This window comes from Drosophila santomea, chromosome 3R, assembly GCF_016746245.2.
Source record: "Drosophila santomea strain STO CAGO 1482 chromosome 3R, Prin_Dsan_1.1, whole genome shotgun sequence".
NCBI lineage: Eukaryota > Metazoa > Arthropoda > Insecta > Diptera > Drosophilidae > Drosophila > Drosophila santomea.
The window spans coordinates 13971786-13991688 of NC_053019.2; the positions used below are offsets into that span (position 1 = coordinate 13971786).

Sequence of the window (19903 nt, forward strand, 5' to 3'; positions counted from 1 at the left end):
TTTTGTAGTGTGCCGGAAGTGGCCCTTCTAGTTGTGAGTTTTTTACGTCGTTGTAATAAAACGAAAGGATTTATATTTCCTATTGTGCGGCAGATGACACACCTTGTAATCCTCGCCTGCTGCTGTTGGCCTCACCAGCTGACTTGGACACCGAGCAAATTTGGGTTTAAAAATATGTGAAAGATCGAGAAATTCTGCAACACCTCGGCGCAGTATCTCATTATTACTCTTTGTCGCATCCCAGTGGCCTTTGTGAGTGGACCTGCCTCCGGTCCGGTGTCGCATTTCGCGGAAGCACCCGTCGGTTTGATGTGTTCGATGGGTTTGATGGGTTCGCTGGGTCGTTCAGAACCGACACCGGCTGACTGCTGACTCATGCCGAGCGTTTATCCTTTTTGTGAGTCGGCAGTTGCGGCCTAAGCCTTTTGAGTCTTCAGTCTTGAGTCTTGAATCTGCGAGTTGGCCCGGCTTAGGCTACCACAAATGTCACGTAAAGTGGGCAGTGGCCGTCGCGCCGCCGGCTCAAAGACCATTAATTTGGGACTTATGGCACATAAGGATATTAGCATTTTGGCAAGGATCCTCGGCTTGTCATCTCTGTTTGACCAAGCGGCGACAGCCACAATCTTGGGTTAACATCTATATTCCCTCATTTGCACTTGGCAAAGTACATTAATGGATATTTGCACGGTGGGTTTACACCCTTCCTTGGACCTGTGACCAACAAAATTGTATTCTTTTTTTCCTGCTGTGTTATAAAGAATGTCCAGTTTACACTATTATATATGTAATATGTTTCTGAAAAAGATTTCACTGGCGAAGCAAGGTTATAAATTGACCTTTTTATAAAGTTAGAACTTATTTGTAAAAGGGTGTATAGCATTTATCTTTTTGTGTATAAAGGTTTATTCCCAGCTTATTTATTCAAAGAAGATTTATGTTAATAGTCATTTAAAATGAGTCTCGAAAATATTAACCTTAATAAACAATAAGTTAAGAAAACATATTTAGAAAATGTTCTAAGCTAATATAGCAGAAGTTCTTTCTGTATCGTTGTATAATCCGGAATACATAAATGTATTTTTCAATTGAAAAATCAATTTCCCACTTTTCCTTGAAACCCTTCTATCAGTAACAAGAAAAACACAATTTTTTCGAGTGCACTTTGCCTGGGACTATACTAAATTTGGCCATAAGATAGACCCTAATTAGCTGCGGGCCTTAAAAGAAGGTGGAGTCTGCTGCCTCAGGATCGCAGTCTGGGAATACAAGGACCAATGGAATTCCAGGATAGTTCCTACCTGAGTTCCTCCAACGCACACACACACACACACGGCCCTCACACATTCGCGCACACACTCGCGCTCACCTGGACGTATGAGCAGAACGAGGGCACTCGATCAGAAACAGCTGTTTCGTGAATGAAATCAAGGTGGGTGCGAGCAGACCGAGAGAGAGAGCGAGCGAGAGCGGAGAGAGCGAAAGCGAGAAGTGCTCTACCTGGAAATGAATGAAAATACGATCGTGATCATCTCCGCACTCGCTCTCACCCACTCGCCTAAGAGAAAGGTGCCATTAAGAGCGCGGCGCACCTGCCATATATCGCTCTCTTTTGCACTCGCTCCCGCTCTTGGAGCCCTCGACTGCGACGCCGGCAGCGACGTCGAGCCGGTCGAGCATTTAAGCTTACGACTTGACGAAAATCAAATCAAAAGATCGACAACATTCGACGAGTGCAGATCACCAGCTAAAAGAAAACCAGCTGAGACGTCAAAAAAAGTCCGCAGATTTTCACGTAACGCCTTAAAGATTTTCCGTGCGGTTCCCGAAACATCTAAACATTATTAATAAACAATAAAGAAATTTGTAGTGTCAGTGACTCTTGAACGCACAACAAAAAAACCCCAAACACACAACCAAACGTGACTGTATAATCAGCCAAGAAACCCAACAACTGGTGGTGATAATAAAAGAACTTACAACAACAGCGGCGAGAACCAGTATAAAGTTCAATATCGCGCTGATTCAAATTAAACAAAGGAGAATCGACAGCAGCAGCATCAGCGGCAGCAACAAAAAGCCAGCTCGGTTTTGTCATTCAAGTATTTTTGGTCAATACACGGCATTCGAAATGGCAGCCTACTTGGATCCCACTGGCCAGTACTAAAGAAGCTATACGAAGTCAGCTGAACATCGTAGTCGTACACATCTTTAGCAAGCCCAATAAATCACAGATCTTCGCCATGGCCGCCTATCTGGATCCCACTGGTCAGTACTGAAGAAGGAGCAAGCCAGAAGAAGCAGCTGTATTTTGCGTTTCAAGCCGAAAGTGATCGTAATCAGTCTCAAAATGTCGCACGATTTGGACCCCACTGGCACCTACTAAGGTTCTGCCACTCAGCCAAGCATACAAGTACAAGGCTACTGCCAGGAGAAATACTATCTCTACTTCAAGAGTCCCAAAAATACAATCCTACAACATGCTGGATCCCACTGGAACCTACCGGCGACCCCGCGACGCGCAGGACTCCCGCCAAAAGAGGCGACAGGACTGCCTGGATCCAACCGGGCAGTACTAGACACTGACACCCCGTCTTCAGAGCCCCATAAAGCCCGTGCCTTATCCAAAAACTCTGGGCATGATTGGGGGAGCGCGCTGGTTGCGCGTTCGTGGCCGCGAGGAGACTTCCAGCTGCCGGCGGAGGAGAAAGCTGGCGATTGGGGCTTCCCATGAGAGGAGCCCTGCGATGCAGACTTTTGTATTTATGTAGTTTTTGCGTAGCCTACCCATACCTATTATATTAATTATTTATTATTATCATACTATTTAAATTAAATACTGTTCATTGCTGTTCACAAAACACCGAAACGCACACATTAATATCCTATATTCTATATTGTATCACACATACACCATCTATGTTATATATATATATATACTATACACTTGTAATTGCTTCTTCAAATTGGAAAAGATTACGCAAAGAGTATTACGTTTAGTGTCATATTTCCCGAGCAAATCTTAGTTTGTTTAAATTATCATTTATTTATTGCCAACGATTTGTAATGTTCTTTTTTTCTCTCTCGTCGAGAGCAAGGAAATTCATTCGGAGCGAGAAATTTTGTTTAGATCTTAAGCGTTTTAAGCTATTTATATGTCTACACCTTCGACCGACATCCAGAGACCCCAAACACACACCTCTCACACCCATTTAAATATAATATTAAAAGAAAACCATATTTAAAACTGAGTACATTTTTGAGTAAATTTTTTTCCATTTGCCGGTGGATTTTCCATCGATCGATGGGTGTATGGATGGACCAGCTACCAGCAAAAAATTGTCGCATTAAATTACAAGATTTTCCAGATACACATACACATGCCCACACACACACACACACACGGATCTCTTGGGGCTCCGCCGCGGACAAATTGCTGCCGGGGGAGCATAAAATATGATTTTCCAAACGGCCAGCGCATATTTGATGAATCTGTGGGCATTAATTAATGTCACTGGGCGGTCGCCGGCGGCCAAGCGGCCTGGAAATGATCAATAAAAGTGGAAAACGCGGAGGGGGTTAATGAAAAACGCATTTCCCAATGCAAAAATATTATCCGGACAATCGAAAGAGCGAATCTCGATCGGGCAAGGCTTATGCGGAAGTAAAAGTTCAATGTTCGTTTGTGCTCCACAAGTGATTAGGTCAATAATAGCACAACAACTACAGCCGAGAACTTGTGATTCTGAGAGAGTCAGCGAGAGATCGCTGTTTTCCACTTAAGAGAGCAACGAGCTTTTCACGCGCTCTGCTTCTGCCGCTGCCTCTGCCTCTGCCAGCAGGTTTTTCCAGCAGGAAGTTCCCCAACAGAGACAGAGTATATTTTTCGACAGAGAGCTGTGGAAAACGAGAGAGCGACTATTAATAGACACGCGCACATAGCTTTTCATACTCGTGTATCAGTATGAAGTTCAGGGAAATCCACTCGCAGCGAACAGCTGATCGCCAAGGTTGCTGCGCGGCCGGCGCTGATGACGTCGCCTAACGGAAAGCTTTCCCACTCGCTTGCCGATTCGAATTGAAAATGCAATTGGGCGATCACCTCGGCCAGATCAGCCAGGTCGGGATCCCATCCCATCCGATTCGATTCGACTGACCCGCCTGCATTCAGATCTTCCCAGGAACCCACACGCGCGGTGACCCAGTTAAGTTAACACAACAACTTGTCGCCGATATGAATGAATATCGCTTTCAGCCACAGAATGTGTATAAGCCAACTCATGTCCAACCGAAAAAACAGCCAGCACACGTCAGGGGCAAAGGGAGTTGGGCGACTTTGAATACCCTGTAAAATCAAAGGTTCCTTGAAATCGTTAATCCCGAAATATGAATGTGATGTAAAAGTCATCGGACTTTGTGTTTTTATTACTTTTTAACAAAAATTTTAGTATTGTACCTTATCAAGCCTTATTTATTGGGATTTATATATTGGTTGTATGTATGATAAATAGCTATGTTTAGTATAGTACTTAGTTACTATACATATGTAGCTCAAACTTAATAATTGCACAGTTAACTAAATATATTTCAGACTCTGCAGATCATTTATTTTCCGAAATAAAGCGAAATTCTTGAAAGGACTTCTCTGTTTTCATTACTTTTTTCTGCGCCAAAGTGAAGTGCGAATTCTGGAAGCAAACTAAACACAAAACGCTGGGCAAGGGTATCCAAATTGAACGAGCAAACGAAAAACCGATTCCTCATAACCGCAAGCAGAACTTTCTAAGTGAAAGTTGGCCGGGGATGGAGCTACTAGAAAATACTGTCGGTGCCTCGGACTCATCGCCCGACTTTTAGTCAGTCATTCAGAGTGCGACGGGATGACAGCCCCCTTCAGTGCCGCCCCCGGATCCAACTTCCAACTTCCAGCTCCCAACGTCCCACACACAGATACTCACTCACACACACACACACACACAGACGCACACGCATACTGGCGAACGTATAACTTGACCTACATTTGTGCAAGACAATAACAACGAAAAAAAGCAACAAAACACACACATACAAAACAAAATAACAAAATTTACACACAACGCTCTGAGAAAAGAAAAAAGAAAAGGCAAAACATTTCCAACGGTACATGAGCTGCTGGCCGGGTCTGAATCAATGTTTATATATGAATCGGCAGGGCTTCGGATTCGGAATCGGATTCGGAATCGAATTCGCTTTCCGATTCACAGGCCTCACTCACTGGGCTCACTGGGCTTTGTTTCTGCCCAAAAGTTATTATCGTAAAATTGATTTCATTGAAGTTGCTGTCTTCGTCATCGGATCGGATCGACTTGGCTTGGCTTGGTTTGGTCGAAGCTTTTGCACATACTTGTATATATGTATCTGTATCTTGTAGTATGTATGCTATACATCGCTTTCTGGTACACTCCGCTTATGTATTTTGATAATTAGGCGAAAGGTGAATAAACCCATTGGCTCGATGCCGCCGCTCCGCGTTCAATTTACACATTTTGGTATTTTGGTAAAAGAAATCGAGTCAGCAGACTGCAGCCCGTGGATCGGCGATCGGCGGTTCCGCATTGGAAAATGCTAGAAGACACCACAAATAGAAAGCGACAGTGGATGTCAAGTCAATCTGGGACGTAAACAGCTCTCTAGTCTTCATTAAAGAGAAAACTATTATATTTTCTGATCACATTACAAGAATTGCTTGTTTTCGTTTTGTAAAGCAGCTAACATTTGTGGCATAAAAAACGTACACCATAATAGGGACATTTCACTTGAACTGATAATTTCTATTTCGGGAGTCAATGGTGTTTGAATAATTATTTTAAAAACAGTCCAAGGTGCAAAAGGGGTTGGTTACTATGCGTCATATTTTGCTTAGGTGTAACTACAATTCCAATCAAACATAGCCCCTTTCTCTATTAAATCTTTTGAAATCGAATAAATCGGAGTACAAGTGTGATCGGTTTTCTCCGCCGAATTTTCTACTATTTTCCTGTCACCATCTGGAAACTTCACAGATCGCCACCTCCACCAATAATTGCATTCGAGTAAAGTCCACGATCATTGCCACAAAAGCTTCTCTTTCACTGCCGATTTTCCTCGAGCGGAAGAAACAACAACTTGAAACGAAAGATAAACAATCAACAAGCACTCTCACTGCTTTTGGGGCAACTCGAGGCGAAAAGGTCAATGACATGGTCCAATTTCCAGAAGACTGAAGACTGCAGAGAGAAGACTGTCTTGGTGTCGGCGGGCATCTGCTTTCCGTTCGAACGCGCGTTGTTTTCAGTGTAAACAACGGCACCCCAATGAAGACGACAACGACAAGAGCAATGGAACGCGCAGTCCGCTAGCGAAAACAAATTCAATTCACTTTCTATTCCAATGAAAAATCGCTCAAAGCTCTAGCGGCGTCTTGGAAACGAAAACACACACAAAGATCAACAACAGTATCAACGAAAGTGGTAGACCAACAGCAGCAACTCTGGTCTTGCTCTTGGTCATACAACCCATTGATCTTCAGTCGCTTTCAAGTGGGGTAAACAACGGAGCACGCCTCATCAACAGCAGCAACATCAGCGCAAACGATCGGTACACTGCGGAAAAATCGGGGACCAGGGTATTCCCCATTTCGTTTCATCAGGGATGTGAAATCAACAGTACCGATCTTCAGCAAAAATGTTCGAATTATGAATGAATACACTCTATTCTTTAACTAGTCTCAATATATTTTGATTATTATTCTTAAATACATTTAATGAGTCAACTAATCCTAAAGGATGTCACATGAATTACTATTAAGTGAAGATATTTCATTTCCAATAAAAAGCTAAATTTTTGTGTGAGATCCTTGAATCCTTTTGGACCGATCCAAGCACATCAAATTTCTTTCAGTGCGTCATTTGAAAGCGACTCCAAAACTAACTTTTAATGTTGTTGTCTTTTTTGGCTTTAACGGTTTCCGTTTTTTGTGTTAGTTGTTGTTTGTTTGTTCAGCCAGCAGCCACAGTTGTTGTTGTTCGTTCATTTGAATATCTAGTGAAAATTTCACCCAGACAAGTGCCTTTTGTTATATATTCAGTTTCAGTTTCATCTCCCTGCGTACCTTCAAAAATATGATAGTTTCTCCTAATTTGCAAATATTTCTTTTTCTTTTTTTTTGTTTTTGTTATTTTGGCAAAGCCAACACAGAAAAAGAGAGAAGATAAATATTTAAAATATTTTTGAACTTGTTTCGCATAGTTTTGCGGCGATTCACGTGTCAGATTCAACATTTCGGCTTAATCTGGCCTTAGTCATCAAGTGGATTACATTTGATTCACCACAGGGCGTATGCGCAATATGCAGGCAAAATGGGTCGCCTGCCTTTACAAAGGCAGCATAAGCACAAGGCGGGGATTTTGGTTTTCCCCGCACTCAATGCAGACTTTGGCCCGCGGCCAACAAGAACCCAGGACTTAATAGGCCAACGGGCCAAAATATGCACCGTGGGGCACGTACGTTGGATGGAAAAATGGCAGGAGGTGGAAAAGCGCAGAATGAAAAGTGAAAAGTTTGCCAGCGACAAAAGAGACAGTCGCGCTGGACATGTCTTGGACTTGGTTTTGCCAATTGCAAATTACGTGCCATAAAAGCCAACAATTGCTGACGTTTGGTGTGGGCCGTCCTACCCTCTCCTCTTCAAAGCCCATTTCCATTACCATTCCCATTCGCATTCGCATTCGCAAAAGTCACCCACTCACTTGGCCACTTTCACGTCTAATGCCAAAACACGTTGCAATTTTCATTGCTTGGCACTGACTTTAGGCTTGTTGGCCAAGTCCAAGTTAACCAATTGCGCAGCCTGTGCCATTTGGCGAGCAAAAATATCTGATATCTGCCAGCGCCTCGTGTTTTGTGTTTGCAGCCACTATCAGTGACGTCAGCAGTGGGCGGAAGGCGAGGGGGTGGCGCACCTGTGCAAACCTGGCGAGTTGGCAAGTAAATTGCGTAAGTAGCTGTTCCTCAGTTTTTAGTCTCAGTTTGAGCATCTCTACTCACGCTAACGCCAGCCCACACGCCCACTGGCAGCTAGATTGTGTAATAGAAATAAGCACATGACAATTAATTAATAGCACCCAAAGTCGAACGCACGCGCCTACAGTCCGCAGTAAAATCAAACGAAAATAACTTCGAAAGCAGCCAAGTTCGCCGTTTTTGCGACAATTCAATTAAAAACCTATTACACATTGTTTTTGGCAGCGCGGAGCCCTTGAATGGGGTACATTAAGTACTAGCTGCAAATGAAAATGAAATACAAAAATATTTATATATATTTCTAATTTCTTTTGGTTTAATTCTTTTGAACTGCTTTATAGACTTTAAAACCTTTAATTATAAAAATAATATATATTTCTAGAATGAATTAATTAAGAAAAATATTAAACATCACAATATAGAATTAGATGATTATAGATTTAATGTAATTTCCCCCATTAAACCTTGTTACAAGCCCATTAGAGTAATGCGAGTTCGACCTGCTGAAGGTGTCGGCATAACTCATAATTGTTTTAGATGTAAAAATATCAAAGTATTTGACCAAAACAGACAGAAAGAGCTCTTAAGCTTGGGCTCCCCAGACGGCAAACGAAACGTGAGCTGGCCAAAAGACACACACACACGCACACACACACACTGTTACCAAAAGCTGGCTACCTGTGTGTTTGTACACCTGTCAGGTGGGACTCTTGTATGCCTTTTGTTTTTCCCTTTAATTTTTTTTTTTTTTTTTGGGGAGCTGAAGCTGAAACCAATCCATCTAGCGCCTCCTCTATCAGCATAACAATTAAGCTTAAATACTTTTTGCTTACTGACTGGCCCCAAAATGGGATTATTCACACTTCATTAGAGCCATGTGAAAATGTATATTTAGTCGTTTTCATTTGGGGAGCTTCAACCTGCATGTGGCTATCAAAATTCATTCAAACGCCAAAAATCCAGAAGAACGAGAGCTGGTGGCTACGTGACAATATTTTATGGCACACGAGAGAAGAGAAAATCAAATGCAGATCAAAGAAGACGAAAAAATCGCTGTAAATGTAAATGTATTTCGATCATTAAAATGTTAATTTCGGGCTACGTATCCATAAGATACAAGTGTATCTTTCGAGTGAGCTTTCAATGCATTTGGCTTGGAATATTTCCCACCTTGTGGGCACATAAAATGTGAATTCAAATAGACGAAACAAATAAAAATAAAACATAAATAAATACGCAAACACACTTACACAAAGAGAGCGAAAGAGACGGGGCTAGAGAGCCAGCATAGCAACATACAACAAAAATAAGTTCATTGAACTATTTGTGAGCTTTTTTGTTTCTGTGTGTGTGTGTGTGTTTGTAGAGGTGTGTGTCTTTGTAGAGGTGTGTATCTGAGTTTCTTTAGTTTTATTCGTGGATTATGGTATCATAGCACATAGCTTCTTCTTCGAAAGGTTTTCGTCTGCCGCTTCAGTTGATTTTTTCTTTTTCTTTATTTTTTTTTTATTTTTATTTTCATTTTTTGTTTAAGGTGTCATGTGCTTCTTTTGGGTCTTGGATTTCGGCCTTTGTTTGCCGACCATCGTCGATGGCAATGTAAACTTTTATAATGAAATTAAAATTGATAGCAACACTCAACTGTGATTAATCACACTCTTAAGTGGCTTGGGAAGTCGGCCCTTTTCCTGCCAGTCATTGTCCATCCAGGAATGCCCGAAAACCCAGCCCCGATTAACCCATTACTGCCAGCCCGTAGTCGCGAGTGGCGACATTTAATTCGCCATAAAAAGGGGGTGCGACCTTGAGACTAGCAGGTGAGAAACACATTAAATGCAAGTCCTCTGTCTGAATAAATCGAGATTGAAATTAAATCTTAAACAATACGAGCATTTGGACCGAAAGTATTCCTACCGCGCACTCATTAAACAAAGCAAAACTCGTCTGCTTGCTGGCAAACAGAATGCACTTAATTAACTCAGCTTCAAATAAATTGCGGTTTCGAAAGTGTATTTGTGCATTTTGTATCCCAATAGTCTTGGGACCACGCCAGACGATCCCTGGCACATTACTCTTATTTTTATTATACTTCTTTGTTGCGCAGATTAGCACCAATTAATTACTGTATCGTACTTTAAGCGAAACAAGTATTTTGCCTTGTTTATTGTTATTTCCCTCGGGACACTTTTTTTTGGCAAGAAATACACCCAGAAACCGGAACATGACGTAAATCGGGGAGCTGTAGCCAATTACATGGGAATATTTTGGAGCTGAATGATCTAGTTAGCGATCAATGCCGATTAAATTAGAATAAATAACAATCGTATATTTATTTATTAACAATCAGCATGCTGGAATCATTTGTTGGAACACGTGCGATCATTTTCGATTCGGATTAGGCAAATTAGCTAACAATAGATGGTGGAGTACTAGTTATACTAAAGCAGTTCTTCTTGGATGAATGCACAAATTAATTTGCAAATATTGGGCATATCATCATCTATTTCCCTTTCAATCCAAACTTAGTCAGAACAAATCATTCAGGTTAAAATTCTTAAATATTATTACGTTTTACTGACAGCATTTTAGATTTATGACTTCCTTTGTACGAGTGACCAAGTTGACATTACACATGCTCACGATCGCGACACTGCGCGAAAATACAGGGAGGCAATCACCCCATTTATGGCATGTGTCGCATAAAAAGTTTGGCTTTTGCATAAGCCTGATCATGATCATAGCCATGCAAATGGCCCAAAGGCGTTTAATGCACAAAATGCATAGACGTACTTGCCTGCACCCCTTTAAGTACGCTTAACTCCCCTGCAGCCCCAAAATGCCAATACTCCCCCATTGTTACAGTTACCACCTACGGCGAGCAAAGCCGCTCGCTGACAACATAAATAAACAATTAATAATTTAGATATAAATTAGAATAAGGCGGGGAACACCAGTTTACGCGGCAGAACTCGTGCCACACTCGACTTCGCCTCAAAGCCAAGTTCAATATCAAACAACACGCGCGGTGCGCGAGCTTGAGATCAGTAAGCTCAATGATCGGATCGCAAAGTATCGCACAGTATAATAGTATAATAGTATCTGAAAAAGACGCCTAGTCATAGTTACACACACTCACTCACACACACAAACACACGACATCATGCCGATCTAATGGAGAACAGGAAGCATTACGGAGATAAAACGCCATAAAAGGCGATTCGCAATAAATCAAAATTAGCAGCATACAACTTTGGGCCAAAACACACACGCCCTTTTGGCCGCGGCCGAAACTGCCCCTCCTCCCCCCTTCGACGACATCGCCCGGTTCACTCTGTCGCTAAGTGCAGGCTGCAATCAATGCCGTAATAGCAACAACAACAATAATAGCAACAATAACTACTATAACAGCAACAACAATAACAACTTCCGTATTTCATGCGCTGTAATTTAGCTCAAGTAACAAAATGCATAGCCAAACTAAATGTTGACGGTGACGCGACGCGAAGCTGAAACTTTTGAGCTGAGAGCGGTCAGATGCACTGCGCGAAAAACTGTGGTCAAAGTTTGATTTATTTTCCGTAGTATTATTGAGAAAGTTTTTTTAAATCACACATTTGCTTCGAGCTCTCGCTTATATGTACATATGAATAATAGGAAATTTTTGATTTCAATATATTAAAGATTTAAGACAATATATTATTTTCAGTATGTGCTTATAAATTGTATAAAACTATTAAAAATGTATAACAAGCCATTAACCATCTCAATGTAATGTACTGCTGGATTGATAGGGTATATTATTTTATTGTTCCATGACTAATTCCCATCGGGAATCAGATGCCAGACCGCTTCAAGTTGCCAAAATATGAGACAGTACTAACTATAGATTTCTTTCCGTCTGCGATCTGTAAGCCGATTCGAGTGCAAAGTGCCAGCTGTAAGCTGCAATCGAATATTTGCGGCCCAAAGGCGACTCTTAGCACGTCTGCAGTCGATGGCCAGCCAGCCACTCTGTGCGATTTGAGTCGATTTGGTGTTTACATACAAATTGACATAATTTGTTTATAAATGTTTAATGATCGACTGCCGACCGGGCCCAGACGCGGACTGTTTACTATTGGCCATTGTGCAAATACACAAATACACAAATACACAAATACGAGTAATATGCGAGGCGAAGAGAACATGCTAATGCAGATATCAAAATCCGCACGAACCGCTGACATTTGCTGCCGTTAATTGAGATACTTAATGCACCTGGGCCAAGACATGGCAATTGTTCAACATCATTGGAGGCAATTTATAAGAAATTGATATTAATTAATTGATTGAACGCCGACGCACACAGCGATTCGATTTATTTACAAGTCTAACCCGTTGGCAAAGTTCGCCAGTCCAGTATCCAGAAAATCGTGCGATTAAAACTGGATATGCATATCCTTAACTTTTTACTTGTATATATTGTAGAAACGCTGAAATTATCGTATTGATTGCATAACACACGAATCATCAGCCAGAAGAAGAAGAGCACAAATGCGCTCCCGGGAATATTTGGCGCAAAAAAATAATAAAGGGGAAACAATTAATTAACATATTTTTTTTACCAAGTTGTCTTGACGAAAGCCATCCAACCGTTTGCATATAATTAAGGGACTTTGTACGTAAGAGCATTAAAGTTTGTAGCTTATAGCGGTGACTTTTTAAAAAAAGTTTGTTATTAGGATTCTATATCCAATTAAATGAATGGGGAGGAATCGTCATAGTTCTATGAAAGTTGATCTAAGTCATATTTTTAGACTTCATAAAAACCATTGTTAATGGTTAGTTGAAAGGATCATAAATAACCGAATGAAAGAACAATCCAATCTTAAACAAATAAATTAAAAAAGATCAGTACTTCAAACAATTTAAGTAAGTGTTCGGCACACTTTCCTCGTGTTCTCGTTTAGCCCCTCCAAATATATATTTATACACTCAAACAGCTTAAAAAAAAATTAAAACAATACCAGAACCCAACCCAGTTGCGATCAAGTGACGCAAATGAAGGCACCATAAATTGTATATATATCAGCGATATATCGAAATCGACCCCCGGGCAATACGTGTACATACATAAGTGCATTATTAGCACTTTCATGGAACTGAAAATGGAAATGGAAATGTCAAATGGGCGCTGGACACGAAGTGCGTAGAAGTCATAGACTGGCGACCAAAGTCGAGTAGATCGGTCTATTGATCGGTCATATTGGTACATATGTACATATATATGTATGTACACATACTGTTGGCTGGCCTGGCCATTACAATTATTATTACATATTAACATTGGTAGCATTCTTACATACTTAATACATTATTACAGTAATTTAATAACATGTTCTCATGGTCAACCTGCTGCCCCGGCGGAGTGGAGTGCCAAGTGGATTCCATCCGATCCGATCCGATCCGATCCAATCCGAGTGCTGGGGCTGGAGTATCGCCACGCTGCATATTTTAAAGAGCTTACAATGTAGGCAAGAGCCGAGGGCCAAGAATCCAGAGCTGGACCACCGCCAACAACTAGAGGAGGTCATAATGAACGACACTTTACGGGCAATCCGGCAACCGATCCATTGATGGCTCAATGGGGTTCCGATCCGTTCCAATCTGTTCCCGGTCAAATCAAATGCCCAGCAGATACAGATACAGCATAGATACAGATACAGCAACATGGACAGAGACGGATTCAGATACAACCATCAAATATCACGATTTTCAGCTGTCACCCTGAGTCGCCTTAGATGCGGATGCGGACATTTGAGATAGCTTCGGCTTGGCTTGGCTTGACTTGGATTGGATTGGATTGGCTGGTGGAAAGTGAAAATGCATCGGTCTAATTATAACACGTGATTTCATCGGACGCGCATGATTTATGCGCAAGTGCACCAGATCCAGATCCGGCAACAACAATGGCCCACAACCTGATTGCACTCGTATTTGGATTTGGATTCGGATTCGGATTGTCTTGGGAGAGCGATGGAGCTCAAGTTCAATGTGGAAGCGGCTAATCCGAGCCGCCAGACAAGGCGAACCCTTGGAAATGGAAGCGCCTCACTCGCTATCTAATACAGCGAGGAAAAAGTTCAAGTCTAAGTCTAAAAGAAAATTATAAGTAAAGAATAAATGTACTGCTACATTTTAAATTTAATTTATTAAAGTAATTGTTTTCAAAGCTATTTCCTTGTGTCCTTTTTTCCATTCAAGTTGTACAATGAAAAGATTTATTAATGATGCACGTAAACTGCTTAGAGTCAAATACTAAATGGGGGCTCCCTTGTGGAGTTCGATCTGAAAATGGGCAGTTATTTCTCGCGGTGTAGGGGGCCTCCACCATGCATCCGATACGCCTCTGGACACCCAAAACCGCAAACCTCGACGTGCAAATGTCTATGCAAATGGGACACCCTCAGCACTTGGGATCCCCTCCCCCTCCCCCTCGCCATCGCCCTCGCCCGCAAATAGGCGGCTTTTGCACAAACAATTCCATTTCGCTTTTAATTTCTTCGCGCGGCGTTTTTCGTGTGTGTTTGTCAACTAAATTGGGTCTAGTTTATGCGGTTTTTATGAATCTGACCTTAGTCATGATCATGAAACGCTCCACGCTGAACCAATCCGCTGGGTTGCAATTAGGGCATGAATGGGGAAACTCAGTGCCAGTTACCCACTGAAAAAAGAGCCTGGAAATTGGATAACAAGAGCAGGAGATTACGGTGATTGTATAAGTTGATTTCAAATGATACTAGCACGATATATATGTTTATATGACAAGAAATATACAAATTTACAAAGTGCATACATTGAATATTCAAAATTGATGTGTAAGGAGTATATTAGGTAAGTTCACAGTCTTAATATTACGGAAAAACTTTTAGGACTGACGCAAATGGCCACTACCTTAATTTAATGCGAATACTTTACTTGACTGAAGCTAACGAACCTAAATCTTGTTTGATTGATATGAGTTCCCAAACTAACGACACGTGATAGAGGGCTACGTTCCTTGGACGGCTCGATCGGAAAAACGATAAACCACCAAAAAGAACCCCAAGTCGAGTATTGACACTTTGCTGGCGCGGCTTCAAACAAGCTCTAAATCAAGTTCAAAGTCAAACTAATTATCGGCAATTTAGCTAATCAATAAAATCAGCTAGCGAGCATACGTAGAACGATTCCCCCGCCCAAGAAACATGAAACATGTTTGGTTTAAGCTGGTGTTTATATTTAGTTTCTGCTTTTTTGTTCGCCTTATTTTGGTTTGGGCAGCCAAAACAAAGCGCTTTGACCAGCCAAACTACTTACACCGACTGTCCACAGAGTCCCACACCACACAACACAACACAACACAACACAAGCCAACACAGAAATAAATAATTTAAGGCAAATACAGACAGCAAATAAGACAGCAAATCAACGCGAACAGCAATATTTTGGCAGGGAACTTGTTTAATTTGCATAAAGTCGCACAAATAAAAACGATGCAATTAAAAAGGCGCGCGCGTAGATCCAGTCAGCTGATGATGGGTTCGGATTGGCTGGAGTTGGTCAGAAATATGGCCAAAAGGGGGGAATCGGCGACTGGAGCCGGCAGTCGGGTAAATTTAAATACATTTTTTATATGCACTTTGTTGACTTTTTGTTGAAATGATTCGCCGTCGCTTAGTATTGCTCGGAATTCAGGAATCGGAATCTGAAACTAGTTCGTCGCAGAATTAGTGCAGTGAATATACACAAAAGTGAAAATAAAAATAGAAATAAAAATACAAAAACTGAACTGAATAATGTGCATGCCTGTGTGCGAACCACATATGTATGTACAGCTTAAATAAGTTTTATTTAGCGTGTTCTATTGAAAGGACAATAAACTCTCGGCGAAACGTCAAGGTCGACCACATCGCATTAGAAGACCGAAGACCGAAGACAGAAGACTGCGATCGATTCTAATTCGGGTCGCTCGAGTCTAAGCATCTGTATCTCCGTTCTACAATCAGATACTTTGCTATGCAAATTGCACCAAATTCTACAACTGTTCATTCTCGATTGGAGATCACAACGATTGTTATCACTAAAATCAAAAACCAAACCGTTTTGAAGCTTACACTTCATTTTTATTTCGTCTCAAATACTTCATTGTGGTTCACGAACATTAGATGAATACCAGACGCAAGCTGGGTGGCTTCGAGGATGGAATAGACAGTAGTACTACTACCGTATTGTCCTGGTGTTCTGGGGAACCCCTCTTGGCGATGACCAGCTGCAACTATCTAGCAGCAGGGATATCCACAGTAGCAGCCGCCACAGGGTCCACAGGCAAAGCAAGGTCCGCAGACATTCGGTCCATAGCAGGGTCCACATCCTCCTGCGCATGGACCGCAGCAGGGTCCGCATGGACCACAGCAGGGTCCGCAGCAAGGTCCGCAGCAGGGTCCACAGGGTCCGCAACACATGATCAATCCGTACAAGTTCTGCCGAAAAAGAGGCACGTGTTTAAATGGTGTAAAGTTGGTCGAAAGTTTCACACATTTTCTTTTCTATAAGTTTGCACTTATTTCTACTCACTTTGAACCGAACAAAAGAAATAATTTGAGACTAGACAACAAATTTTGATGTGTTCAGGCCGAAAGGACAAATAATAATGATACAAAATCGGCTACGCACAGGTATATCCGATTGACAAGTCTGACAGCAGAAGCAATGGATACTTTATAAACTATTTATACCCGTTACTCGTAGAGTAAAAGGGTATACTAGATTGGTTGAAAAGTATGTAACAGGCAGAAGAAAGCGTTTCCGACCATATAAAGTATATATATTCTTGATCAGGATCAATAGCCGAGTCGATATGACCATGTCCGTCTGTCCGTCCGTATGAACGCTGAGATCTCAGGAACTACAAAAGCTAGAAAGTTGAGATTAAGCATGCAGACTCCAGAGACATAGACGCAGTGCAAGTTTGTCAATTCATGTTGCCACGCCCACTCTAACGCCCTCAAACCGCCCAAAGCTGCTACGCCCACACTTTTGAAAAATGTTTTGATATTTTTTCATTTTTATATTGGTCTTGTAAATTTCTATCGATTTGCCAAACAACTTTCTGCCACGCCCACTATAACGCCTACAAACCGCCAAAAACTGTGGTTAAGACTCTCCTTCTCCCTTCCACTAGCTAAGTAACGGGTATCAGATAGTCGGGGAACTGGACTATAGCGTTCTCTCTTGTTTTTATCTGCAAAACTTGCTCAAGTTCTTATTAAAGTTCTATACAAATAATAGGTCATTACCCAATAACCATGATTATGTGTCGCCAAATGCACAGAAGCATCCTTAATCATGTGCATCCTCTATATTTTCATCCAGCTTGGTGAGATCGTAAGACTGCAACGATCCCGCAACGAGGGCCCACTATTTTTCCAGTGCACTGTAACACATAAACGAGGTAAATGAGATTTAAATTTTTGTTTTGTCGGATCATGTGTTCATTGCACCCGGCTGAAGTTCGAATCGCTGCCGGTTCTCAAGTCGAGTTCTGCGCTGCACTTTTGTTTACTCTTGATTTTGTCGTACTTTTTGATTAAGTGCATGGCGCATAGCCGATTGTGGATTGCCGATTGCCGAGAATCCGGGTATCGGGGCTGAACGGGTATACTACGAGTATATGCAAGTGTATATGAAGTTCATTATCTGACCGAAGAGCCGCGTTGTTTCTTTTTTTTTTTTTGCCTTTTTTTTCCCAGCCGAATCGAGCCAAGAATGTCGCATTGAAAGAGGTCAATCACCAGCGATTGCGCCTTGGATGTCACTCGGTGTAATTGAGCGCAATTTATATCATTTGCTAACGATTTTACGATTTCGGTTAATTAACTCCCGAAATGCAGGAAGTCTAGTGAGCAGTTGACACAGCTCGCCAGCCTCCCAAATGGAACCCTAGTGTTATACTCGTGCACAATGATTATACAATGATTTGTATTTGTGCATGACTGGACTGAGTCAGCCGGAGCATTCGGGCAGAAAAGTATGGGTTGCAAATAAAAAGCGCATAATAGGCGTTTAAATGCAATTTTCTCCGCAAAATGGTCGGGCGAAATATCAAAAATTCGAATTATATGTTTTGCCGCATGTTGATTAGAATGAAAACTGTCTGTGTGTTTGTGTGTGTCGGTCAGCAGAGGCAGAAGCCCAAGTCGAAGCAAAAACCCCGTCGACAAACCGCACAGAAGTCCTCTTCCTTCTAGCAGAAATATTTGGGTAGAATCTCGCATCCGAGGAGACGGACAAGTCCAACTCACAGTCGTCTGTTTCGGCACCGTGAAAAATCGCTTGCTGTTCTTTCTTGGCCCCATAGACATCTTATAAAGCTAAGAAATATTATTACAATTTATTATTTAAATTAAGCTGTAAATTCTGTTTGTATTTGGTAACAGTCTACGTAGTGACGAAGTGCGTCCTAAAAAATCTGATATTACAATAACATATATTTGTAGAATATTCTTTAGAGCCCCAAGGCAAACCACCAATTCCGATCTATAAATGACTTTGATTGAATTTCTCTCTCTGTGGGTCTCTGGTTTTTTTTCCAGCGCGAGATGGATGGAACTCTGGTCAATAATTTTGTGAGGGTGCCGCCAAAAGGGCAGCAGACGCTGCTCTAACTTAGTTTTTTCTTTCATATTTGAGCTGGTCTTTGTTTGAAATAGATTATTGGCAATACATATGTATACAAATATTTTGTATTTCGTCTGGCGACGCGTCGCGAGTTCAAGGATTTTTATTGGGTTCAGTGAACCAAATGTCTTTCCTCCGGCCGGAAATATCGAATTCGCTTTAATTATGGCCCCTCGCTTCAACTTCAACTTCAACTTATTAATATAAGTTTGATGAAAAGTGAAACACAATGGGCACACACAGATGTCATCATCATCGGCTGGAAAGCGCTGAACACTGCCAGTCAGTCAAGCCAGGGAAATCAATATCCGCCTATCCCTAAGTGTGCGCCCTAATGACTTGGGGGCGTGGCCATCGAGGGGCCAAAGGTGAGGAGCGGCCGAAAGGGTAAACGCCGGATTCGACGGGTAACCCGAGAAGCCGACGAAAGTGAAGAAAGCACGTGCCGCCCCCTAAAAAGTGGCAGCTGATCCCTTCAAAAGAAAAGTAAGGCGCAGTTCTGATCAGTGATATACACGTACATTCCATTTTACACCTGGCTGAAAGTAAGATATACCTTGTAGACTTTTCAAATGATTGTCAACTTAAATGTTATTCAAATCATAATTTAACAATATTTTCTGTACTTTAATTTGAAGTGCGCCATTATCAATTGAAGGGTTAAGAGAGGTAACCTGAGTCTCCAAAGGGGAAAGTGGTGAAATCGGTAGTTCTAGGCACGTGCCGCCCTCCAAAAAAGGATTCATCTGCCTTGAAAAAGGAAAGTGAATGCATCGCGTCCCAATACCGATCCTATCCGATACGATTCCATCCGAGTTGAGATCGAGATCGTAGGATTGTGGAAGTCTGAAACTGCGATTGATCGTGCGACATGGGATGCGGATGAGGCAGTCAGAAATTCCTAAGAAAATGGAGCACACACACAAAAAACGCAGCACGCAAAAAAAGGGTGGAATACAATATAATAATAATAAGGAGCATAAGGAGCATAAGGAGCGAGGGAACCGAGATCTCGTATTATTTAATTTGGAACTGGGCCGCTCTTTTCGCCCTTGTTTTTCTGGCCAGCTATCAATGAATCGAAATGAATTGAAATGAAATAAAATGAAATGAAATGAAATGCGAATGTCTCGATCGCGTGCGGCAACATTTTCACAGATTTCAG

At 41.7% G+C, this 19903-nt stretch overlaps 1 protein-coding gene and 1 long non-coding RNA gene across 2 annotated transcripts; one reads left to right on the plus strand and one right to left on the minus strand.

Moving 5' to 3' along the window:
* The first annotated feature begins 1716 nt into the window (after positions 1 to 1716).
* On the plus strand, positions 1717 to 3251 carry LOC120453480 (peptide tarsal-less AA). Its single transcript, XM_039638213.2, has one exon. The coding sequence runs from the start codon at positions 2481 to 2483 to the stop codon at positions 2577 to 2579; it is 99 nt and encodes a 32-aa protein (XP_039494147.1). The 5' UTR covers positions 1717 to 2480; the 3' UTR covers positions 2580 to 3251.
* A 12911-nt stretch (positions 3252 to 16162) lies between these two features.
* LOC120452264 lies at positions 16163 to 16782 on the minus strand. The gene is made up of 2 exons (XR_005616448.1): positions 16636 to 16782; positions 16163 to 16541 (listed from the first exon to the last, which is right to left on the minus strand). It is a non-coding gene; the product is annotated as an uncharacterized LOC120452264 (long non-coding RNA).
* Positions 16783 to 19903: the final 3121 nt, after the last annotated feature.

Bases quoted from the DNA above. Each gene is read 5' to 3' on its own strand.
- LOC120453480 (XM_039638213.2), top strand. From the start codon at position 2,481: ATGCTGGATCCCACTGGAACCTACCGGCGACCCCGCGACGCGCAGGAC.